Genomic DNA, 25,121 nt, shown 5'->3' with positions numbered 1-25,121 from the left:
TGTAATGGAAGTAAGAGGGAGGCAACGCCAGAGCAGCTCAACAGGCGCGACATGGGATGTGGCGAGCCAGACGACTCATGGGATTCGGAAGCGACATTTCTGTATTTAATGCATAGCTTCGAGTCTGCTTAGTAGTACAGTCAAACCTCGCTACAACGAAACTGAAGGGGCGTGGAAAAAATTTCGTTAAAGCGAACATTTCGTTGTAGTGAAATCGAAAAATTATAGCCGATCCGAACTAGCAAAACAAAGGAACGTTTATTCTCAAAATTCAAAAAGTGTCCGCTGCTTTTTATTTCATCCCGGCAGCGTCACGACGCGATTCTCACCCATGCATAGCGAGGCCATGGTGAAAAGCACGCTGAAACAATGACTGCAATCGCTTTCGTGAACGAACCAAACAGTTGCATTAACTTGTTAACACCAGCAGCTGTCCGCCGTCCAAATCCCGAGATGGCAGCAGGGTATCGTGAAACGGTGACTTCTGCCTTATTTTATCCCATTCTTATCATCCATCACTCGTGGCTAGCTGATTTTGTTGATAATGCAGACGAACAGCCGCTCTCATTAGTTACCACACTGGCCAAGCACGAACAAAATGATAAGCATTGGAATAGGAAAAGGCATCGTTCCACAGATGCACCCAGCAGCTGCGCGAAGGAAACCATGAACTTAGTGACTGAGCTTCAGCTTTGGATCGTCTGTGGCTATACAGTAAACCCAATTTTTAACATTTCGATGCATTTTCAGAAACTGAAAATACGTCGACGAAGTCTAAAACTTGCATTGACACCACCAGAAACCACTGCTGTTCAGCAAGCATGGGCGCCACCATTGCTCAATAGCGATAGCAATGAGACTGCCCTCTTTTTGGCAAAGCAAAGCAGCAATAAATATCTGAGCCTGGAATCGCATCGTGAAATTTCGTTGAAGCGGGACGACAGAAGAAAAAGTGTTCGTTGTGGCAACAATATTAATGCATTGACTCCTATGGACTGCTGATGGGGAATCGTGAATTTTTCGTTGTAGCAAGAATTTTATTGAAGCGGCGTTCGTTGTAGTGGGGTTCAACTGTAGTAAAGAAACCAATCTCACAGCGTCTGTCAACGTAAATGTAACTAACATGCAAACAATGTTGCAACACACTGTACTACCATTGCTGAAACAAATTATGTACGAAACATGTCCTGTCGAGGCTACTCAGTCACGCTGCCTCTTGACATACTGTGCTATTTCACAACACACTCACATGGTCTCTTAACCCTACTCATTCTGAGTGGCTTTTCAAGCGTGCAATATACTAGCAGTTACCGTATTTACACGATTGTAAGACGACTAGAATGTAAGACGACCCCCCCAAAATCGCATCTCAAAAAAAACAAAAGAACGCGCGCATTTTACACAAGGGAAATTTATTCACGTGGTTGCGGAGGATCATTCATCGTCGCTGGAGTCGTCTTCCCTGGTGCTGCTGCCGTCATTGCTGCTGCAGTCCCACAGCACGTCGTCGTCAAGTGTGAGTCCACACTTCGCGAACGACCGCAACACGGCATCGCGTGGGACGGCCGCCCATGCGGAGAGGACCGATTCCGAACTTCCGTCCTGCTGCACAGTTGTTGGTTTCCTCCGCATGAAGAATAGCAGCCCGCTTAAACGCTGCCGTAAACGAGCGCCGAGTGTTCTTCGAGCCTACGGCACTCATGTCAGACAGAAGTGACTCGAGAGAGCCGGTCGTGGACACAAGCGACAGGAGCACGCGGCGACGCGCCCGCTTAGAAAATTGTATCACAAAGAGGAGCTCTTTCGTCAACTACCAATACCCCCCTACGGCGGCTCTTCCATCGATTACCGGTGCTCCCTCAAGAGCCGTGCGCTCGTCATAAAGGCACTCGTAATGCGCGCAGTAGATGCTAAAAAAAGAAAAGCTTTTGTATAAGCACGCGGAAAACTATGCGCTTTGGGTTGAGCGGGAAACTATTCGAGATGACAATACATGGGTTTCGATTCTAAGACGACCCCCCAACATTGGATTGTCAAATTTGAAAAAAAGGGTCGTCTTACAATCGTGTAAATACGGTAATTCTGAGAATTTTATTCATGCCATGATTGTAAAATGCTGGGCCATTTTTTAAAGAAGCTGTTTGGGCTTGTGTGAACGTAAATTTTGTTTTGTTTAAAGCAAAGTCGGAGCTGATAGTAACTACTGCCAAATGTCTCTTTTGGGAAAAAGTTTGAATTGTGGAGTTTCCCCAATATTAATTAGAGGGAACTCTAGCACTGGAATTATTAAGCCACCATGAGAACAATGGGTAGTTCACGGACTTGTCTAATCTTCGTGCTTATTACGACTTTGAATGCACTTGTTTCTTTGTTTATTGTTGTGTTTTGACATTTGTTTCAGATAAAGGGTTGGATTGTTGTGAACTTTGTGGGCTGATTTCAGTTTCAGTTTCAGTTTATTTCGGACATAGTTACATGACATGAAATATGTACACGAGGCAAGGCAAAAGGAGACTCGTATGTCTCCTGACGAGGCGTTCATTTGAATTGCTGAGCCTTGCGTTGCAATTCTCATAAACATTAGAGCCAGAGTTCCCTCTAGTGTATTGACAGGAAACTCTATGGTTTCAATAGACCCATTCACATAGAACTGTTATGCCTGATGTTGACGAAATTCACGTGCAGAGAAATGATGGGCCAGATAGTGCGGCTACGGCAGCAGCAGGAGCGAGAAGATTCGATGCGCGCCGGCAGCCCCGCGCTGGTCGGGGAGCTGCAGGCCCTGCGTCAGCGGAAGGCCCATCTCGAGGCACATTTGGCACAACTGCAGGACAGCCGCAGGGACCTCATGCTTCAGCTGGAGGCCCTCATGAAGATGCTCAAAGTAATTGCACCATAGGACATTTCTTTCTTCAGCAAAAGGAAGACACACCATCAGACTGTTCCTGCTGCATGTGCGTTAATCCTTTAATGCCTGAATTATGAAACTGCCAAATTAAAAAGCGTTTGCATTTTCCAGCTTTAAATAGTAACTTTTAAATGATTCTGCTGTTAAATTGCCCAAAATGCAACTTTAATCCATACTTTTATGTATGTCGTTAATTCCCAATATGCCACAGAAGCGAGGATCTTACAACAAAAAAACATGCTTCAGAACTACGTAACATGTCGTGTGCCACCTCTTAGGTGCGTGCACACCAAATAAACGAGATTATTGAAGGTACAACTTGTTTCAATCAGGCGAAGAAAAGAAAAAAAAAAAAACACCAGGCCTGCGTGGTAGGCGCAGCGCAGTCACAGCGAAAGCTAGAAGAGCGGCCTTTCAAAGCCTTTCCTAAACATTCATTGGGTGACTGCTGCAAGCACACTTGCTTGATACCCACTACAGCATCAATATTAAAAATTCTTGGGTAGTAGGACGGCGTTCGCTATACTATTTTTTGTCATTCTTCTGAGAAGCGTGGTAAGCGCTAAACACTTGCAAGGAATTTTGTGCCAATTGTTCATGCAGTGGCTAACGACGATGATGAATCATGGCTGAAGTGGGTGTGTGACACAGGCAATAGGTGAACAAGAACAAGCTTTTGTAATGTGTTGAAGCATCGGACAACCCACTCGTTACGCTATTTGCATTGTGCGGCTACTGGTTGTTCTTTCGCTGTTGTAAAACGCTTTGTAAGTCGTATTAACGCAATTGCTTTCTTGACATCAAGCCTGCCTAAGGCAAGTTTGCCAACAAGTCCCAAGCATCGGCGTGGCTCAGAGGTAAAATACTGGGTTGGCACCGAGCGGACCAGAGTTTCAGCCCCACTGTGTTATTGGTAATAGGTTTTTTTTTTCTAATTTCGTGTGATGTGGTTACAGACAACGGCAGCAGACAACTACGGCACTGCGCGTGACCCGAGTTGTGATCTCATAACAGCTTTCGCTGTAAAACAAAACGAGGGCTGTTGCAGGCGCTTCGCGCTCTGCTGCATCAGCTACAGACCATTGGTTCTAGCATAAAATACCTTAGACGAGAGGACGCTAGATTTTTCATGCTGAAAGCTACGTTCCTCGTGAGTGCTTGATAGCCGGCATTAAAGGTGGCATGCATTTCGTGACTTGCTTGAAGTTTTTCGGTATGTCGTCAATTCGTGATACTCGGCAACAAAAGGTTAAAGAGTAGTAACACGAAATTTTGAAGGTGAGATAGCTTGTTGGATAGCCTTGTATGGAGACACACACATCATCTACAATATATCAACGGCTAATATAACCTACAATATATTTAAAATAAATTTTGAAGTGTGTGACACCCAACTGCATGTCGAATTCGCCACCTAACAACATCATCGCCAACTTGGTTTTATTGTAAACAGCTAACAGCCATTTGCATCGTCAGTATGCGTTGGCTGCCACGATCCTTGCAAGCGCTCTCTTCTACCAGACATTTTCGACAGAAAGAGGGAGCACTTCCTTTTTGGATATGCAGAGAAGTGTAAAGGCTGACGTCCTTGTTCTATTTACAAGGTCCCAGAGGAGATTATAGCAGCACTGAGGGCAGATTCATTGCATAGAGTTGTCAGCATGATGCTCATGCAAAGACTTGTGGGCTCACATATCCAGCTATGTTTACATGGAAACCACTCATGGTCCCTCTTCACTTGGTTCGCATTTTGAAACAGTAACTTTTACTTGGTGCTATAAAACCCTTCTCAAAATATTTATTCATCCTGCACTCGAGCAAACAAGGTTTTCCACCGTGATAAGTGGATTGTTAGCTACTTATTGCAACCAAGAAACCAGATGTAAAAATTTTGCGTCAGTGCACCTTGAAGTTGAACAGTGATCACATCTGCTTCACATAGTTCGAACATGGCTTTTCATCCTACTGCGAGGTTTTAACTCTCATTGTGTTGCAGGTTTTAAGATGAGAGTTCAAATTCTATGGATGATGTTTGCGGAAATAACACCAATATTGAGCCAGGGTATCAACTTAGCTGTTAACGTGTAGATTTTACTTTGCAATGAGCCAGGCATAAGAGAACTGAGGAAAATCACTCAATCATGCTAATTAAGTAATCAGGGTGCCTGGACATTCCTCCTTAATAATCTGTAATCAAAAAGAAAAATTTGGAGTCCACAAGGTATGTAAAGGCTGAATGTTCATGCTACTTTGGCAGGCACCATCGAGTTTGAATTTCTGGCCCAATCTAAATTAGGATAACATGTAGTACACAGTTAGATTGAATACAGTAAGAAATAGCTGTTAAAATTCAGTTTTCGAGGGTTCCTGAAGCTTTCAACGCCAACTGTACGTAGTGCTGGAGGACATTGGTGCTCTCACAGGCGGCCACAGGAGACTGTGCTCACAATACTTTTTCCCTAAGCTAACGCTTTCAAGTTTTCTTTTTTAATTTTAAAAGTTTGCTTAACGTCATACAGAATCACATGTACAGATGAAGTCTGGTTTCTGCTATATACCTTAATTGTCCTATGGTGGGACCCACAGAGCCACAAATCATAGTCCAGTGGCATCATTGGATGGAGGCCCTCTGTTCTTAGCGGCGTTGCATCAGGTTCAGGCCAGGATAAGTCTATAACAAGTGCCTGATTATAGCGAACATTTGTATACTAGATTATAGCCCACTCTTGTAGTTCGATTGCCATTGTGTGTAGGAGCAAAAGGTGGCGCCACAAGCTGGACTTTTTGCATGCAGAACCATCAACGAAGTCCCCGGTCAACACCTGGCAGCTCTCCTCGGTCCACCGCCTCCCCACCCGAGCGCCCTCCAATAGTGGCCGCACACCTACAGACCCCGGACAGTTTGGTTGGCCTGGGTGCGGACGTGCAGATGGCCTTCGGCCGTACACCTGAGGGTCGGCAACTGCGCGATCACTTGCTCGTGGCTGCCGACTCGGTCACCCACGCTATGTCGTCCCTCGTGCGCGAGTTACATTCAGGTAACTTCGAGGGTGGAGCTTTTCAGAGTTGAGGCTGCACTGTCTGCATGTCTGTTTCAGTGTCACGCAGGTGCCATGGCCACAGGGGAGAGTGAATAAAAAATTAACGAAGTGAAATGATGATGCTAGATAATCATGCACAAAATTGTGATAATCTGAACTGCCTTATTCTACGCTCAGATATACTTGTGCTTGTATTTATGGCTTAACTGGCCAACAGTTTTCCCGGCATGGAATAGTACAGTGTGTTTTTATTTACTTACATAGTTTAACATACTGCAACCCTGCTGGCATAGAACTGGGGATCATATATCAGTTGCGAACAAAAAGTCACAAAATGGCAGTGCACGAACATTTTCAAGTAAGTTTCAGTGTTCAATTTGTAACTCCGGCAACACTGTGCTTGCCCACCATCTCTTGCTGGGCGAAGTCACATAGTCGTCTGCTAGCACCTCCATTAGGAGAGGCTGAGAAGCAGTCATTGGCAAAGCTGGATAAAACTTGTGGCTGTTTTTAAGTGCCCTATTGTATTATGTCATTTGCCTATTTCAACCTTCACTTTAAAATACGCAGTTACGACAATGCTTGTAAGCACCAGTTTACAACAGTGAGACTATGTGCTGGTTTGGCATGAGTATGTATGTCAGTGAATGTTGTTCTGTAGGTGTGGGTTCCGAAGACGAAGCCTCCCAGCCTGGGCCTGATGTTGATGGAAGCCAGCACAATGGCTGCACAGATGTAAGCCCACAGGTAATTCGTTCACAAAGCCATAAACAAAGTGCACATTTGAACCAGGTGCATTTGTAGGTGTTGAACACTACTGGTTCAGTATCTTGTGGCAAGTTTGGTGCTGCTCTTGGCACCGTTTGCCAATGGTTGGTGATGCTCAAGAATTGCATGCTGAAGCAGGGGCCAGCACGTCTGCCATAGCTTAGCAAGCCCGATTTATGCTAGCCCAACTTTTTCCTTTAATGTAGCCAAATGTCTGCTTATCTGCTTAGTGATTTGCTACTTCCAAACTTGCTGGCTTGGCAAACATCTCTGTGATCACTTGGTTACTTATTCAAGTATGCATTGATGTTTAAAACCCAAAGAAAACAAAATTTCAACACCATGTTTCACTGCAAGCTCTATAGAGTATATACTACTGACAGTATGTCCAAATGCAACTTGACCATTCTTTTCCTGCTGCTTTGAGGAGAGGATGAGATAAGTCACGATTTCAATTAAACTTTGTTCAGGAAGCTACTTTGTTATGGCATGAGTGCAAGGGTCTTTTGATTGAAATTTTTTATACGTGGGCTGCACAATTTTTAATGTGGTAGCGTTGAAGAGCTTGTTACGCAGAAATTCCGGTGCCGGCATCAGTGGTTATGAGCGAAAAAGTCATCATCTTGTGTGTGACCAAAAAATTGAGAAATATGCAAATAAAATAAAGAATTAAGTGTCTGTGTGAGGACTGAACCCGGATTGTTTGGATGTAAAGTGGGTGTTCTACCACAGAGCTACGTGTCTGCTTGGAAATACAGTGAAAGTAACTTCCTTTGCTTGGAAATGCAATGAAAGTAACTTGCATGCTTTACACGTGCCTTGTATACATGCTTCGCAATGCAACATGTCATATGGCCGTAATAATGCGTGGTCAAGCATACATTGCGATTATAATGAATTTATGGTTTAAAGCGGACCACCCACTACAAGAGGCACATACGTTACTGCGCCTTTTCCCTTAAGGCCATGTAGTGAGTGCACAGGAAGCTCGAAAAGCTTTCACGTGCACTATTGCATGTGCCTTAGAGCATGCTAACCATTACAGAGAATGCAGCCATATGCGAAAGCTGCACTGACACAAGTCATTTTGAACTCGGTACACGCTAGGGACAGGCCATCACTGTCGCGTTAAACTCTTAAAAGAGCACTGACATCAAATTTTAAGATCGAGATGTGCCCTTAATTCTATTGCTCGGTGTGCGTAGGACTTCTTGGACGAATGTGAATTGTGTTCATCGCGTGGAAGTTATTTTATTTTGACAGCAAACACCGTACAAGAGCTTAATGAAGAATGAAGTGTCACTGCCTAATCAACACTAGTGCTTTGTGTTCGGTGTGATACATTTCACACATACCGTCCCGAGTGATGATGCACTAGTAGCGATGTCTCCGATCCTAGTGTTCTTATCGTGGCGCTAAAGCCTAAAGATGCACTCACTCGTGATGTCTGATCTTCGACGCTCCACTTTGAATGATTTTGCGAAATTACCAAGATGAAAACCACCCATAAAAGATAATGAAATAAAAGAGCATGATTCGACATTTGCTCATCAGTCAGCATGTTGAAGAATCATTGCGAATAGCAGTTGTTTGTCGTAGCGCGGTAATAGCAAAATGAGGGCGTTTTTTCATTACACGCATGTTACATGCCAATACGATGACAATCTGTCGAGGTGGAGTAGTGTATACACAGATATCGTCACTAACAAGTAACACGCAGGTATTGTTAATAATGAATTTTAGTTCGTGGACTTCTTTGCATCTGCGTAATACCGGGTGGGTCACCGCCGCCGCCACCGAGAGAGGCTCGATAGGTGGGGCCATCTGGAGGTGCAAAGAGGAACCTGGCAAGCAGGGAACATATTCTTTTTCTCCGCTGGTGCGCATTCTCTATATCGATATTCCAAATACCCCTTTGCGTAGACCTGAATGCTGTGCACGCCACACACACGAATATATAAACTCATTTAGAAGCACGACCAAGCGTGGCTGAAGCATGCATCCCCGGGCACCCCATTGCTGCTTGGAACGTCCTCCATTTTGGTATCGCTGTGCTTCAAAGGGTCGATTAAAGCGAAAATGATTCGTGACGTCGCGGTGATTGCAAGCTGTCGTATTCAATCCTAGTCGATATTTTGTACGACAACAATGCAGGTGACGAGGCATGACTGAATGTGTGCGCCTAGCAGACGAAATGCTTGCGGAGCAGCTTAGCTTGACGTCACTCTTTTCTGTGGAGAAGTGGTCAGCTGTGGCGCAATCTGGAGGTGACCACGAGGTAGCGCCACTGATAGCGTTTGTAGCGCTAAAAATGGCGGAATTGCCGTCCTCTTTCAATCGTGCTAGGTACCAGTGACATAAATCCATGAAAGTGATAGTTATTCGTCTTTCAGTTGCGTTATCGGTCCCGAATCACTTCTAGGGGTTCGATAGCTACTCGACACAAAGATCTTCACCGAGTAAATTTGATGTCAGTGCTCCCTTAAAGGCGAAGCTTGAGAGCCCCCCAATATTTTTTCTTCTTGCTTTGTCAACACAGAACAGGTGGCAACAAATCATTTTATTAACATAGAGCTAGAATGTGACATCATTAGCGGAGTGTAAGACTAGACCACTTGCAGCAACCCTACAGTACATGTGGGGCTTATTTAGTTTTTATTAAAAGCTATACCGTAGGGCTTGCTCGTACTTTATTTTTTCCTATAATCCTTGAAAACCTGCCAGTGCGACAGAATCTACAGCCTGTGTAGATCATGCCATACTTGTCAGTGCACATTACTGTGGGTATTAGCACTGGATCTCTTGTTGGGCACACCCTCTAAGCTGAGGTTTTTGTGCCTGGTGCTTCTTTCAAAACACAGACTCTGCACAATTCAGCAAAACAGTTGGCATGTCCGCAGGAGCTGTCCCCCAGCTGCCTCCAGCCGGGAACCACTGACGACGACAGCTACGTGCGCACCGAAGACGAAGAGGAGGCAGCCAACACGGACTGGGAGGAGACGGTGCATCGCTGGGTCAACCGCTAGGTAGTCAATAAACGAGCAGTTAGCTGCCTGGCCGCCCACCGCTCCGTCGTCTCTGCGCTTCTTGCTTTAGGTACTCCTGCTTGATGCTATCGCGTTCCTCGAGCGGTGGCATTGCGGGATGGATGCCTTTCCTTCGTCGATCCTTGACGATGGCCAACTGAAATCATCACACACTACAGTTGCTTCTTTGTGTACATAGTGACTCAATAAAATGGTCAACATCTTTGATACTGCAGTGTTAAGCACTCATCAACTGATTATTTCTAATTATGAATGCTTAGAGTATAAAGGAACGAAAAAGAAAAGAGGGAGTATTAAGTCATGCAGCCAGCCATGTCAACCCAACACATGACCTTTTGCATCAAGATCACACAAGCAACGAGATTAGTGCAGACCGGCTGGCTCGTGATGAAAGTTCAAAAACAGAACGCCAAAGGTAGTACTAAAACCTATCGCACGTTGCGACGCGTTGATAACATGTTGGGACTTCAGTTGTGTGACGTAATGCTCCCTCCTTCGTTTTTCCATTCTCCATGGTTCGGAGAGCTTCCCAGTCTGTTTTATTGGCTCTGCTTTTGTATAGAAGATGTACAACTGAAACAGCCACTAAACATTCTGTTGCTTGTGATGATGATAGCCTTGAGACATGCTGGCTCATTGAGAGTACAGAAAAAAATGTGCTTAGTAATTCAAGCCTTCACCTGTTCTCGCTTAAAATTGCAAAGCATAATGCTGTAACGTGCAGAAGATCTGTGGCAACATGCTGCTGTCCGTGAGAACCTAATCTTCGTAGGCTAAAGCTGCGGTCACGTAAAAAGTATGCTGTAGGCACCTTTTTACGTTCAAGGGCCGCTAGTCGTTTTTCGGAATTGTGGCAAAATTTAGGTTTGAGCACCATAGTAAACAGGGAGCACATTACAACACAAGAAGCTGTCATTCACCAGCTGCCAGAAGTCGACAGTAGTTGCAAATTGTGGTATTGTATTCTCTTTATAGTTGTTTCTCTTATCACAGCTCATCATAGTATGCTCCAGCTCTTATAAACAATATTTTTTCCTGGAAAAATCCAACCAGATTGGACCCATGCAATAAATCTACCGCAGGGGCAGTTGAAGACAGCAGTGCTACGATCGGCTAAGCTTCACAAATTCTATTCTTGTAATGAATTACACACTGTACGAAGAGAACTCAGATCAGCGTATTAATGATCCCAAGGATTTGCTCTACTGGCTCAACGTGTTTGTACAGGATTATAAAAACCCTTTGGTTCCTTCAAAAGATTGACCCACACGGCTGTCAACATTAAAGTTGTTTCTTGTTTTTTTTTTCTACATCTGTGACATCAAGATGACCGCTACAAGCTGTGTAAAAGTGCATCTTTCAAGTTATAACTGTGCCATTATCACGAATTTCTGAAAAGTCAAGATGGCTTATGAAGGAGCACCCTGACAGTATCATTCCAGTATGGTGAGCGAATGGATGTGGTATGCAAGGAAAGAAAAATGGGAATTATTCAAAACATTGAAGTTGTAATCGTTTGGCTTACTGGTGTTATAGGTAGTGTGATGTTTGCACATTTGCATGGTATTAAGGTTAACACATTTATAAACGCTTGCAGGCAACTGTGAAGAGCGCACATAGTGAGTTTGAACTGGCGATTCTGGGCAGCAGTGCAGTCACCGCCGTAGACGGATTTTTCAGGGCGAACCATGAAAAAAAAAAAAAAAACGCCACGCAAGAAAAGACAAAGCCTACCCAGAACCCTTTGCATGCTTTGAAGTTCGCAAAGTAGGCCTGGCATTTGTCATAGTCGTAGCCGTTGTCCTCAAGGCATTTCATGCTCAACTTCTGTTCCTGTAACGGCAAAGTCAACGCGTGTACCTAAATGTGACATCCGAATAAATTGGGCAACTGTTCAGACGTCGCATTCAACGACGCAGGGGCCGCTCACCTTAAAACAGGGATTGTTATTTCTCTGTTCAGCTGCATTCTCGAAGGACTGCGTCCTCGTCGACGACGCTCCGGTCATCATGCTGTAGGAACGACACGACGTGGAAAATTGACCTTACGAGCGACAACACTTGAGCGATGTACGCAGCGCGCCTGGGCCGAAATTTTACGATCCGAGGCTACGCACTGAAATCAACTATATTACTCTATGGCCGTAGCACGAGGCTTTCTGCATTCCTTCACGATACAAGGCAACTCTCACGGCAGCGCCATGTTTTCCCCCACATGATGCCTATGGCGACTTTCAAATAAAGTTGCTTTATTTAGGTATGAGTGTCTTGCGCAGATGTAGTGAAATAACCCGTAAAAACAATTTACAGGGCGAAATTGTACTCGAGTTGGTAATCTGAACAACGTGATCAAAATGCTGCAAGCACTGTAGTCGCAGCGTGCACTGCGCACTGCTCGCCCAGCATTTTCAAGGGCAGTGGCTCCACGCTTGGTGCGTACAACTGCACTTTATTTGCATGTCATCAATGGCATTGTGCATGCTCGAGCCTTATTCAGTGAACAGTGTATTAACGGTTTTATTCGCGATCGCTCAAGGACTTCGCGTGGCTCAAATCGATTTACCGCAGTAGCAGAAGTTAGGGCTACACCGCATCCTGCATGCGCACGACAATAATGTATGGCGCGGATCAGCCGCTTTATTGGTGTCGTATGGATCGCAGCTTGGAAAAAAACTGCTAGTTTCACGGTTTTAACGCGGCTGCACATCGGGCGGAGCTCGCGAACGATTCGCACGTGTCTGGCGCACGCAGAACCTACGCTAGCAGCTAGTGAAAGCTATTTCGCACTTGTAGATTCACACGCTGTTTGAATTCCAATAATTAACACTAATAGCGCAAAGGAGACGCCCCATCTGTTCAACGCCAGCAACCTCAAAGGCGAACTTACGGCAATCTTCAGGGGCGAGGTATTTAACCCGTTGAACACCGATCAGCGTGAGTTAGACAACGGACGAACAACTCATCATCGGCGTCCAGAAAGCAGCGGTGATTGCGTTCGGCAGATTTCGCGTTAAGCACGCTTCGCACTTGCACACGTGGTAGTGCCGGCAAACCCGCGCACATGTTGGTACTCGGATTTAGGGCATGGCCTACTTAACACTTTGGGCACCAAATCTTTGTGCTTGGCTTCGGCTCGCCGGAAGCCAAAACACTTTCACCGGACATGCTGATCACGTGACGCGCATGCGCCGTGCGCGGCGTTAGTAATGGCCGATGCCGCGCGTTTTAAATAGATGTTTTTGTCATGAAGCGTGGAAACTTGCGCAAGTTGGTAGGACATAACTGAATATACGAACAGCGCAACTTAGAAGTAGTTACGCTAGAACTACTTTTAAGTTGCGCTTTTCGTATATTCAGTTATGTTTTGGTCATATAACGTGGTTCTTGTGCGTGGCGATGCTGTATTGGGCTATTTGACGCTGTGTACAGAATTTTGCCAGGTGTAGCGCGCTTTATGTCTTGGCGCAGGCGTAGAGGTGTCAGTATTTTTTTGTCACGCGAACGCATCGATTTATTTTATTCTATTATTGTTTTTTGTTGATACGTGTATTTATGTCACGACCCCCTCTATAAAATTAGGAGGTCGTGACTTATGTATGTTAGGTCAGCTGACACTCTTCAGCGGGTTAAATTATATGCAGCATGCATTTAATTGCTCCGTGGGATATAGCTACCTGGCGTTCAAAGGCCGAGCACAAAAGGTCCCTACATCTTACTTCCGACGAGGCCCCCCGACACGTTCAGCAACGTTAATACAAGTTCGAAAATGTGCCCACTAGTAGATATCGATGAGAGTGCGCGATTTCGAGCCATGAACTGCCACATAAGTCATGTCGACAGACCTTGTAATGGCATTGAGATTCATGAATAGCTATTCCATAGGCCGCATGTATAACTTCATGGATGCAAGAACAGATGACAGAAACCACACCTTTCTGTTGTTCATTGTTTAGACAATGAACGACTGATGTGTAATGCCCGAAAATTGCAACTAATAGATTTCTGTGTGTCTGTAGGGGGTGGGGGTCTGCAAGCCTTCTTGCATTTTGGCAGTGTTTAAAGCACCAACCTTCTGTTTGGAAAAGATTTTACAAATCCGCCGCCGTCCAGGATTGTCAAGCCACAGCTAACACTTGCAGCTGATGCGAAGCGCATATAAAGCATGTTTCCCTCGTTACTCAGGATGTTCATGCGACTGTTGTGGGCTTGACCATGTGTTCTTTCTCTGGCATTGTCGTTGTTTGTGCTGATGTACTTGAGGTTTTCACATGAATGGCATCCCATAGTGCAGTTATTGACTATGAAAAAAAATTGATAAACAGGGGTTGTGTGTGCAAGCCGACATTTCGACACGTGAACTTGTCTTCTTCAAGGCAAGAATAGAACGTCAAAGCTAGAAGACAAGTTTATTTGTGGAAACGTTGACTCAAACACACAACCCCTGTTTATGATTTTTTTTTTCAGCTTTTATCTTCACTTTTCTGCCATTTGTTAGAGTTGACAGGATGTAACGATGGGCTGAGATATCTTGAATATGTACATTGTGCCATCATTTCTTTGGTCCGTGTCTTTTTCATGTACCACATGTTTTCACAATTTTTGAAGTTCTTGGCTTTGTCATTTCCCGTTTCATCTGAGGAAAACAGAAGTACCGATGTATGCAGGCCTCCGCTGATGGCATGAAGGTCGAGAGCTGGCCGGCGGGGGGCCGCCAGTATCGCTGCCCGACCACGGGCTGTGGACGCCTGTTCAGCTCAAAGTTCAAGCTGCTGCGACACGCGCTCATCCACGGCGGCGAGCGGCCCTTCCAGTGCCCATCATGCGAGCGCCGCTTCCACCGCAAGGACCACCTTAAGACGCACCAGCAGGTACACGACCCCAACAAGGCGCTGCACACATGTGCGCTATGCGGCAAGAAGTACAGCTCGGCGCTCTCGTTCCGTAAGCACTCGGCACTGCATGCAGCCGAGGCCGGCGACCCCGTCTGCCGTCTGTGCGGTGCGGCATTTGCACGCCGCGAGGACGTCCTGCTGCACCTGAAGGTGCACTCAGGGGCCTCCTCGCGGCTCGTCAAGCCGCCTACCGAGCGCCGCTTCAAGTGCGACCGTTGCGAGCGTTCATTCTTCACTCGCAAGGATGTCAAGCGTCACCTGGTGGTGCACACTGGCCAGCGCAACTTCCAGTGCCAGTTCTGCCCACAGAAGTTTGGTCGCAAGGACCACCTGGTCCGCCACACCAAAAAGACGCACCACGGCCAAGCGGCCGCTGCCCCCTGGATGACGGCCTTTGCGCCTTCCACTACTGCCGCGAGCATTGTCTCAGCTGTCACTTTGACCGAGGAGCCGCCACACCACCACCGCCCGCCTCCTCCGTCGGCCAATCCAACACTTTTGCTAACGGCAGGTTATTGCGGCGGGCCTAGCATTGCAGCGCCTCCACCACCTCTGCCCCATTTCAGCCAGGCCTTCCAGTAGACCCTTTTGTCTGGTCTTTCTTTTTTTTTTCCCATGGTGTTATCCTTTTTGTGGGATGTGCTGGCCATCAGGTTATTCCTGTAGACAAGCAACACCACCCTCCCCTCTTTTAAAAGTAATCTTTTCTGTCTCTTGTCTTGCTGAAAAGTTTTGACAACTGCAGTGTCTTGTCCTGCTAAACTCACTTTCAGTACGTGTTGGGTCAATTGTGTTGCAACCACAGCAGCTTCACTCAGCTACGCTAAGCAAATGCTCAAGTAGTGTACCATGATGTGACTTAGAAGTCACGCTGTTACTGCTACGAATGTCAGCTGCAGTTAGTGGGTTGCGAGTGATTGGGAAATGTCACCACAGCACTGGCAGGTGCAGTGCCTTGTAGAATCATGTTTAAACAAATGTTGATGTTGAGGCAGTAAGTATGCCATTAATCTGATCATGTAGCATTGCAGTAGTGCCACGAAATTTCAAGACAGTGCTCAAGTTTGAGGCACAAGCTCTAGTTATTAGTGCCTTGAATTTTCTCTGTTTGTGGTACCTACTTGCTCAGTAATGCCAGTGAAAGTTGCATGCATGCTATGCTAATGTTTGAAAGGATCGCATGTGTACTATGTTGCATAGTACTTGCATGCGTACTGTGCCAGTGTTTGAAAGGTCTGTCTTTCCACATTTGCAAAACAAAGTTCTCCATTCATAGCAAGGCCTGTGTAATGGTGCAAGAGACGCGGCAGAACTCTCAGATCTCTCTAGCCTTGTCTGGTGTCAGAACTAATCTTTTTTTTTCCATATTGCAATAACTCTGCCAAGTAAAAATGTGAATGCCAGTATGTAGGTATTGGCATGATTGCAGCAAGTGATCTGTTTGCATGTACACTTTGCTGAAGCTCTACTTATGGCAGTTGTTAGAATGCGAAATGAATTAGCTCCATTTGACACTCTGTCACCATTATATGATGTCGATGTGTGTCATGCTAAATGACTGACATATAAGTCATAGGGGCATCATTCCCACCCTGCATGTGCTTCAGAAGATATGCTTCTAGAGTTAATCACGGCGGTTGAAAAGACAAATGCTCGTAGTACTGCTTTGCGAGTGCATGTACGCTTACTATAGCATTCCAAGCAATTCTTGCTGGATTCAAGTGCCAATCACATGACAGTAATGAGATTAGTGGACATCTCTAGTTCGCCATTTAAAGTTTGGAATACCGGTGTCAGTTATCCCTATGTTCAAAACTAGCATGCCGTTAGTTCTTGTGCTTCAATATGTCTCTGTCTATATACACGCACTTAATGTGCGGCTACCTCAAGACGTTCAATGCCACGGGAGTGCACGGTGTTTTTCTCGTACTCCTGTCAATGGCAATGCACATTTTTTCGTGCGTACCTGAATTATTACCGGTGAGAGTCGAGTCAACATTGGCGCGGGGAAGCCCTGAAAAAAACGGAGGCGGAAATAATTGGAGATCGCCGCGACGTAGGTGGCTCGCGCAGCACCTTCAATGTGTTCAGATAATGTACCTGTTTTTTAATCCGTAGCTCTTTTTTTACACACAAGTATTTTACGAGTCTTTTTATATAGCCATATATGTTGCCTTATACACACGTGCATATTTTATCTTTACACGAGTGTTGACTACCTCCAGGGGAGATCTGCCCTTGTTCCCGGTGAAACTCCGGTGTCCCCCTTTTTCGAGACCAGTGATGTATGTGTTCATTTTTTTGTGCTTTTTTCTGCACCCTGTTTTAAGCCAAGGGGGGCTCGGCCTGCGCTATGCTTGAGTACCCACAATGCAATATATAAGCTGCCGAGTATTTTCTTGCTGTATCTGCAGCTTTACCACTAGTGCTATTGTTCTTGTTTTGTAACAAAGTGGTGCAAGTTATTCCCGATCTATTAGTGGCTGTTGCAATCATTTTTGGATGGATACCTCTTTATTACCTGACCATGTGAACTAGAGATGACTTGCAATAATGATTACTTCTTATGTAACGTTTCAGTTAATTTTATGTTGGTCTGTCATTTTCCCCACGCATTTCAAAGTTGTATACTTAGAACTATACCTTTGTCGTAGTCTGTCTATGCTTCTGTGTTGTATAGGGCAAAGCAAACCGATCAAAATGATGCCGTGTGTAGTTGGTGTGAGGTAGCAATGATTACTTTGTTATTTTAGTAATGCAACTATTTTTATATATATTCTATCACTCATGCTGATGGTCTAACAGGAGCGCCATTTAAACAGAAAAGGAATTGGCACAATGTTAATATATTTTGCCCGGCAACGTTGAAAACTGGCATTGGCAAATCAGTTGCATTTCTGATTTATATCTGGTGAATCATAGTGCTGTACCCATTTGCACAGTACTGCTACGATAAACTGAAATATACATTACCGACTAGTAAGAGTTCTATTCCTTAGTAGTTTTGAATTAATGCACGTTGACCATGTTGCACAATTATGTGCGCTTGACAGTTGGAACATTTTGTACCTGAATGGATTGTTACATGTTGGACGTTCACTGGGGATCTACAGGGAGTGAGGCATCTGATGAATTGAGTTCGATTTGGTGCAAGAAATAATTGAGTTGTGGGCTTGTAGTACGGAACTCAAAGATCCTTTTCACTGTTCAAGTTCGATAGCAACTGTTCATAACTGTGAATGATATAGATGCTTCTCATAGGTTGCTAAAATGGGAGCTGTACTAGATGGAAACCTCGCATCACTTAATTGCCGGCACGCTTCCAGTCTTTGTTTTGATCACCCTGTGAAAGTTGCAATGTGTTGTAGATATGTAGGAGTGCCAACTGGTGTGAATTTCACCAAGCTAAAAAGAAACTGATTAACGAAATTTTGTGTTGAAATATGCAATACTGTTAGTTTCCTATACTTGGCTGTAGAACAAGGTACTTGTCAAATTTGGTCGGGAGCATATGATGTCTGTGGTCATTAACTTGAACAGCAGGCTTGGTGGTTATGCCTCACACCTTTGTTGTTGCACTCTAACCACCTCTTCCTCTATACGTAAAGATTTTCTCCAGGGTAGTCAAGGGGAGATGCTACTCTAAAAATGCTAGCTCTTCCCTAAATATTCTTTTGCTTGCTTTCACAAGTTTAGTTTCTCTACTTTTATGACAAAAAAAACAAGATTGTAGTTATATCAACGTAGTCTAAAATCTCTTTTAAAAAGCACAAGGTGGCTGTTGAAAAAACAGCAAGAGCTTATTGTCTAAAGTCCCCTAAAAGTAATCACATGGCTGTTTACCACTGCATTTAGCACGAGTTCACTAAAGCCACATGCACAAAATAACCATGCTGTGAAGCTCTCATGATGGAAGAAATAATTTTAAAAAGCTTATCCTTGGGACATAGATGAGCTTTCATTTCTATTGTATTGAAGAGGAATGCTCAGCATTGCAACCACACAGCCAGCCTTGAAAGAGGCTGGAGCTGCCTGGTCCGCTTGCATTTAAGATGAGTTTTTATAAAGATGCAACTTTAGGCAACTGCTCGAGTTTGGACAAGTTTTTGGCACTTGTTATCCCCAGATTGGAATGAAATTTTTGTTGTGCTTTCCTTAACACGCAAACAGTGCAATGATCTTCTTAGATACTCGATATCACTTACTTAAAATGTCATGTAAGCAGTTAGTACAAACTGGAAATCGAGACCTGACATTGATGTTTTTCATGCGCATTTAAATGTATTATACACATAGTTATTTGCATTTCACTCATAATGTGGAGCCGTACGAGCTATTAATGGTTCCTAAATTTAGTAGTGGCAGAAAATGTGTTCAGAAGGAGCTGTATATTACACATAGTTGTGGTACAAAAGCCACACAACCTCTTACAAAAAGAAATCATAACCTATGTAGTACATTTTTTTCAATTATCTCCCGGTCTCTGTAATGGTAAACTGTACCACAACAGTTGCCTTACAAGCACAAAACCAAAGATGCTCAAGTATGTTTGACAGTGCAAGCACTCAAGTGTGTCAGTGGTATAGCTGCACAACATTCACACAAGTTTCTGTTTGAAAGACAACCTGCTTTTTATGTAGCCTCATACGCAAGCGATGTTGCAAAGTGAATTTATTATGTTTGTAAAGCTGTATTCGCACGACAGATCAAATCATTAAAGCCCACGAATTGTGTGTACCAAGTCACCATGGCCACTTTGGTCTATACAGGCCTAAAATGTGTTGCAATCCTCTCAATGCCAATATCCTTCCTTGTGCAAATTCTCTCAGGTGTAAATCCTGGGTTTAGAGCAACCCAAATAATGTCCATCATGTGAATACAGCTTAACTTGCAAAAATTCATACTACTGACCCAGCTGTTTACAATAGTGTTACATGCCAAGTTCTCAATTCATTTTGCTTGACAAGGGCTCATGTTGAAGGAGCTTGTGCAGAAATACTTATATTTCACATAAAAAAAGAACCTCTTGCAATGCACAGGGCCATTTCCTGTGGCCCCCCTTGGCTGGTTGCAGATGTACCTGAGCCCAGATGTAGACAACGGGCACCCCCCTAGTCATCCCCAGACAACTGGGGCTGGCCATAAAGCATGCTCACAAGTGCCTTCCTATTTTGCTTGTACCTCGTGTAGTCCCGGTGTGTCACATTTGTTTCTTTTATACAATAAACATACTCCTAATAAAACAGGCTCCAAGACATTGTTTTTTTGGGCCCAGGACTGCCTCAGGCAGACTGGTGGTTTATTTTTTTAGCACCCCACGATTGCCACCTCCAGAGTTTAGTCCAGCTGAAAGGAAAGAAAAAACAGTACTAAGCATGGTTTCAAGCAGTGCAACAAGGTAATATTTGGCAAATCACACTTTTACATGCGCAGGCAGCAAGTGACTCATCGCTCCAGTGGTATACCTTTGGTATGCTCATGCTTAAAGGCCAATTGATGATGCAAACATATTTTTATGTTTCAAAGTGTAGGCCCACGTCCAATTACCACGCAACAAAGCTACAAGTAGTCCAATGTAAAAATATTTGCTAGTGCGATAAAATTAGTCTACTGGACATGTGGCCCAAAACACTAGTGGCCAATTACGCTGGTTGCAACTAATTGTAGATACAATCGTAGCCCACTTATTTAACACGTCTTGCATTGTAAAGTATATAGGCCTGATTCAGTGTTGTGCAGGTAAATATATGCAAACAAATATTACCTTCCTTTGCCCTTCTGGGCCTTAAAATCTATGCACAGTATGCATATGCAGATCAAAAAGTAATGCACAAGCCTCGTGATGGGAAGTAAATACAAGATTGGCAGGGGCCCATGCAGCAGACGTTTCCACAACATGACGGGCAACTTGCCAATGAAGCAAAAGTATACAATCATTGCATTTTGTTAGTGCTTGCATATGGAGCAGAAACTTAATGAGAGCTCAGAATTTATAAACCCAGTATCCTGCCTGCATGGACACAGAAAATCATAGGCAGAATTGGATTATGGCAGAAAAAACCAGCGAATAAATAGGGGTATTCCATTTACTAGTTTATACCTACCAAGTTCAAGAATTTTGCATCCGCAAGATTACCGCAACGAAGGGTATGCCTCCCTATCTTTTTTCGAACAAAAAAGATCACCGAAAAAAAAAAAGGGGGGGGGGGCAACGCTTACGGGACGATCAGTCCCATAAGTGTGCACATTGGCGTTGCGATCTTATAACCGCTTATAATATGTACGTATCAAGAGGGATTAAAGATATCATTATCACCCGAAACTTATGCGAATACTGACATAAACACAGAAATGTTTTATGCCTTTTTGCTAACCATTCATCACATCTACCACTGCAATAGCCGTGGATCTTAAAAAATTGCAGTCATTAATGATAATCGCGTCGCAGTGATCGCTTGAGGGGGAAACTGCAAACAGTAGTTCAGCGTACACGAGCCACGCACGTACCTTCAAAACTGTCGCTTTTTGCTTCAATGATTGCACCTGTTGCTGATTTGTCATTAGTTTGCAAATAGAAACGTCGTTTTCACTGGGGTGAGCGTTAGACGTGCGTGCACTTTCGGAGTTCTGTCCGATAGCATCGAGTGACTGCGGTTTCAAAGGCGGCACATGTTGTTCTGAAGCTTCAAGCACGTTGCTCTCAGCCATAGCTCGATGGTTTGCTACCGAAGTTTGTGTCACCCGGTGCGACGCGCCAAAAGTGTTCGCAACATCCAAATGTTCTCCCACTGGACACACAGTGAAATTCGGCAGGAAAATTTTTCACATTCGTACCATTGAGGTTCCACTGTACTTAAGTTTAAATCAACATTTCCCAATTCGTTTAAATTATTGTGCAATAGTTTTACAAGAAGCCTAGATCCGAGTTGGTTGGTATTCTGCTAATGCGGCCAGATCACACACAAATTTCTATTTCTGAGAAGTTTTTCAGCCAACCGTACAAATTTAGGAAAAGACTGAAATACTGAAATCTCCCAAAAAAGTCTGGACAGTTGGTAGGTATGCTAGTTGACATTAATAAAAAAGATTGGACCACAGCTGGCCATGCAATGCGAAGGACAGATGGTCAGAGCAACAAAATCATGAATGAATACCAACTTGTGGGAAACAGCAGAGGATGCCAAAAGATGGTTTGAAAAAATTAAATATGCAGGTAAAAAGCAAAATGGACAGGGCAAATGTTAGAGACCACTAAGAAGGGCCATTGATTAACAGTGGACGTAGAATACGATCCTTTATATGCACGCACAACTACAATCAACGATTAGCTTTCAATCGTCAAATTGGATACAACATGAGGATAGCAGTCACGGAGATCAGTATCACATTAATGCCCCTGACACACGGGCACCCTGAAGTCCTTTAGACAAGGGGACATCTTTCAGAAAGGCGTTCGGGCGCTGTGACACACGACAAAGGAGTAACTCCTTTCCGGCAAAGATCCTTTTTGCAAAAGCAGATCCCGCATCTACTTTTCTGGCAGGAAGGGAGTACTCTCGCATACAGTGTGCATAATTTATCAATAGAAGAAAACGTGTCGCAACACTGCGGTGCCCTGTCAGTATCTTTTTGCGCTGAGAAAATGTTGTCATTTTCAGCAGCAGTGCGATTTGTTGAAAAGTGAAGGCGTATAGTCTGTCCATACTCTCAAACGCCTGCATTACGTCACTAGCGCGATCATGTTAGGGTTGGCAGCGGCAGTTGCTGTGTCGGTGACGTAGTATCTTGTAACAATGGAGTCGGCTCAGTCGGTGAAGAAAAAACCGCTCGTCCAGTGGACTGAAAAGGAGACCTGGGCGCTGATAAAGCTATGGGAGGACCATTTGGACGCCTTGCGAGGGCAAAAGCACAACGGTGGAGTGTACCAGGCGATTGCCGGGAGCCTCACCGACGCTGGTATTCCCCGTACACGGGCGCAAATTCACAGCGAAATTGCCTTCACAGCGTTTAGCTCATCTTCGATGGAGCCGAGGGTGACAAGAGTCAGGCCCACCTCAACTGTTGCTTTATCTCTGTCTCTGCGCTGAGACATCGCAGGATCACGATAAAACGCGGCATGCCGTCACTGAACCAGCTGGACGCAGCCATGTAAAAAGCACGACAAAAAACAAAAACAGCAAAACACGGACTGTTCATAGTTGCCAGACGAACTTAAGTTGCTGCTAAAAACGCAAAAAAAAGCGAAAGAAAATTACAGGTATGCGCAGTATAAGCCACCAGACAAAAAAAAAAAAAAAAAAGATTTATGCTCCGGCGTCGCTGAATGTGATGTACATGCGCAGATTATTTTTAATATTTCCAATCTTGCTGCTTCCACAAACAGCGCCATTTTTTCTGCAGCGTTCTTCTGAGGCACCGCCTAAAGCAGTAGTCCGGTGCCGTGTGTCATCAGCGCCACTCCTTTCTGCAAACGGTCCCCTTAGGTGACAAAAGGGGTTTACTTTAAAGTACATAACTTTTGCCCGTGTGTCACGAGTATAAAAGAGTGTAAAAGTTGACCAGAGGGAATTTAGTTTGGTTAAAGGTGCCAGAAGGAGCAAGAGCACTCTTCGGTGTGAATGGCTTCGAAATAACTGGACTTTGAGGTGTCCTGGTAGTGCAGGTCCCCTCAAGCTCATAAATTCTTGATTGATTGATATGTGGGGTTTAACGTCCCAAAACCACCATATTGCTGCGACAGGTTGGCCACGTTCAAGTAGCCCGCCACAATCATCGTGGCACCAGCACCAGCAAGACCCGGCAGGCATGCGCTCCGGCTACAAGGAAGATAGTTGGATCTGTGCCACTTGGCTACTCGGACTTGACGACCATAGTCTTTAGAATCGTGGGCACAAGTTCGCCCTAATAAATACACTTGTTTTTTTTTTAACCTGTCTGCCTCAGTATCGCTACAATGTGATTATGAGAGACGCCGTAGTGGAGGGCTCCGGAAATTTCAACCACCTGGGGTTCTTTAACGTGCACCCAAATCTGAGCACACGGGCCTACAACATTTCCACCTCCATCGGAAATGCAGCCGCCGCAGCCGAAGCTCACATTCTGGCTTAGAACGACTAGTGCGGCCTCATTTGTAGCAGTTTTGCATTGAACAAACAAAAAAAATCTGCAAAGCAGTCTAGAGCATACACACAAGGAGAATTACAGTTGTAGCATGGTTACAAGTATAAATAGGCCTTTGAAAACAGTTCCAAAGCCATATTGCAGGCAATGCAATGTCAAGCTGCCAAGTTACAATCGGCTTTCGAAAATCACGTTTTACTTTGTAACAGTTTAATGCTACCAAATAAACTGTCTAAACATACGGAGAAGATTTAGATTCCGCGTATCGCAATATTTACGTAAATTAGTAATGTACTTCGAGTCGGGCACGTGCTTACTTCATTACAGAAGCCAACACCGAGGATAAACGAACTCTCAACACGGCTATTTGCATTTAAAAACTGAAAGTGTGCTTCCTCAGGCAAAACGTAGGGTGCAGCGAGGTCAGATGGGCTTACCTTTTTAAACCCAATGTCAGCTGCGTACTGTCTGAAGCAACGGCGACAGATGTTCAGGCCGTACTTGCGGATGAGCCCGTGGTGGTTGGCACAGACCCGGCTGCATAGAAGAAATGATGGAAAGTTACTGTGCGACCACATTAACGTTAGTTTGCAACCGGGCACACTGTAACAGCCGCAATGGCAATAGAGATCGAAGAGTGCTAACATTGACGTTGTCGTGAAGCCGTTGAGTTATTAAAGCGAACTGGTGTATATATATTATATGAGTAAACTGACCTCACGACTACATATCAGGTTTTTCGGCTTTTGGCGAAAGCGTCAAGTACGAACCCTGAACACCGCGAATGCCATGCCGGCAGCGCCGACCGGGCATCAATCACATACCTAAAAACTGCGCAGTGAAGTGTTAAAACGGGCCATATTGCGGTAACGAACATACGTTTCCAGTTTCTAGGTGCACGAAACTTATCATCGCGGCGGCTTCGTCACAGTAATTGCGAATACAACGCATGGTCACACGTGGATAATACAGCCGCTAGGCCTAGTGACTGCAGCTATCCGAGAGGCGTGCAGCGCTTAATTAAAGCACGTATTGTCACAAACGAACGTTTAAAAGAGTAGCAGATTGTTCATTTAACAACTTACCAGTACCGGGAGCCAGGTCCATACTTCCTGGGGTGGGAATACCAGATGTTTTCGTGACCCATGGTGGAACAGCGCCTACACAAGCTCGCTTGCTGGCAGGAAAGAAAGCAGCTTTGGATGCGACTGTGGATGTGACCGAAATACAAATTTACTAAAGAACAAAACTGCAGCTGACGCTAGGCCTTAGGGTGCCCTGCCTATGCTCTTTATTGAAGTAGAGTTGTACGCAATGCTCTCAGTATAAACAAAAAGTTTTTGTTA

General features: G+C 44.7%; 4 protein-coding genes across 6 annotated transcripts in view; 2 read left to right on the top strand and 2 right to left on the bottom strand.

Moving 5' to 3' along the window:
- Positions 1-9,971, top strand: part of LOC119163422 (dystrobrevin alpha) — a 28,419-nt gene extending 18,448 nt beyond the window's left edge. Inside the window, exons 11-14 of one of the 2 annotated variants that reach the window (XM_037415413.2) lie at positions 2,686-2,884; positions 5,703-5,946; positions 6,611-6,684; positions 9,618-9,971. In XM_037415413.2, coding sequence (XP_037271310.2) covers positions 2,686-2,884; positions 5,703-5,946; positions 6,611-6,684; positions 9,618-9,743 — 643 coding nt within the window. In that variant the 3' untranslated portion in view covers positions 9,744-9,971. Of the gene's footprint in view, positions 1-2,685; positions 2,885-5,702; positions 5,947-6,610; positions 6,697-9,617 lie in introns of both variants that reach the window. The other variant, XM_037415412.2, reaches the window with a different exon arrangement.
- Positions 9,263-12,839, bottom strand: LOC119163423 (coiled-coil-helix-coiled-coil-helix domain-containing protein 7). Of its 2 annotated transcripts, XM_037415414.2 has the most exons (4): positions 12,651-12,839; positions 11,695-11,776; positions 11,499-11,597; positions 9,263-9,900 (listed from the first exon to the last, which is right to left on the bottom strand). In XM_037415414.2, exons 2-4 carry the CDS (start codon positions 11,773-11,775, stop codon positions 9,763-9,765), a joined length of 318 nt encoding a protein of 105 aa, XP_037271311.1. In that variant the 5' UTR covers position 11,776; positions 12,651-12,839; the 3' UTR covers positions 9,263-9,762. The 2 variants fall into 2 exon arrangements, with proteins under 2 accessions (XP_037271311.1, XP_037271312.1); XM_037415415.2 differs by lacking the exon at positions 12,651-12,839 and having other exon boundaries at positions 11,695-11,995.
- Positions 12,124-15,385, top strand: LOC119163420 (zinc finger protein PLAGL2). The gene is made up of 2 exons (XM_037415411.2): positions 12,124-12,195; positions 14,428-15,385. Exon 2 carries the CDS (start codon positions 14,443-14,445, stop codon positions 15,235-15,237), a length of 795 nt encoding a protein of 264 aa, XP_037271308.2. The 5' UTR covers positions 12,124-12,195; positions 14,428-14,442; the 3' UTR covers positions 15,238-15,385.
- A 4,527-nt stretch (positions 15,386-19,912) lies between these two features.
- Positions 19,913-25,020, bottom strand: RpS29 (ribosomal protein S29). The gene is made up of 3 exons (XM_075873055.1): positions 24,861-25,020; positions 24,213-24,312; positions 19,913-20,001 (listed from the first exon to the last, which is right to left on the bottom strand). The coding sequence occupies exons 1-3, from the start codon at positions 24,920-24,922 to the stop codon at positions 19,993-19,995; spliced, it is 171 nt and encodes a 56-aa protein (XP_075729170.1). The 5' UTR covers positions 24,923-25,020; the 3' UTR covers positions 19,913-19,992.
- Positions 25,021-25,121: the final 101 nt, after the last annotated feature.

Source organism: Rhipicephalus microplus, chromosome 9 (assembly GCF_043290135.1).
Source record: "Rhipicephalus microplus isolate Deutch F79 chromosome 9, USDA_Rmic, whole genome shotgun sequence".
NCBI lineage: Eukaryota > Metazoa > Arthropoda > Arachnida > Ixodida > Ixodidae > Rhipicephalus > Rhipicephalus microplus.
Note: the sequence above shows the minus strand (reverse complement) of the source record. Positions and strands in the feature narration are given on the sequence as shown.

Bases quoted from the DNA above. Each gene is read 5' to 3' on its own strand.
- LOC119163423 (XM_037415414.2), bottom strand. From the start codon at position 11,775: ATGATGACCGGAGCGTCGTCGACGAGGACGCAGTCCTTCGAGAATGCA. The intron at 11,598-11,694 runs GTGAGCGGCCCC...TTGCCGTTACAG, and splicing joins ATAACAATCCCTGTTTTAAG to GAACAGAAGTTGAGCATGAA. The intron at 9,901-11,498 runs GTAGGCTTTGTC...TGATGATTTCAG, and splicing joins AAGCATGCAAAGGGTTCTGG to TTGGCCATCGTCAAGGATCG.
- LOC119163420 (XM_037415411.2), top strand. From the start codon at position 14,443: ATGAAGGTCGAGAGCTGGCCGGCGGGGGGCCGCCAGTATCGCTGCCCG.
- RpS29 (XM_075873055.1), bottom strand. From the start codon at position 24,922: ATGGGTCACGAAAACATCTGGTATTCCCACCCCAGGAAGTATGGACCT. The intron at 24,313-24,860 runs GTAAGTTGTTAA...TCTTCTATGCAG, and splicing joins GGACCTGGCTCCCGGTACTG to CCGGGTCTGTGCCAACCACC.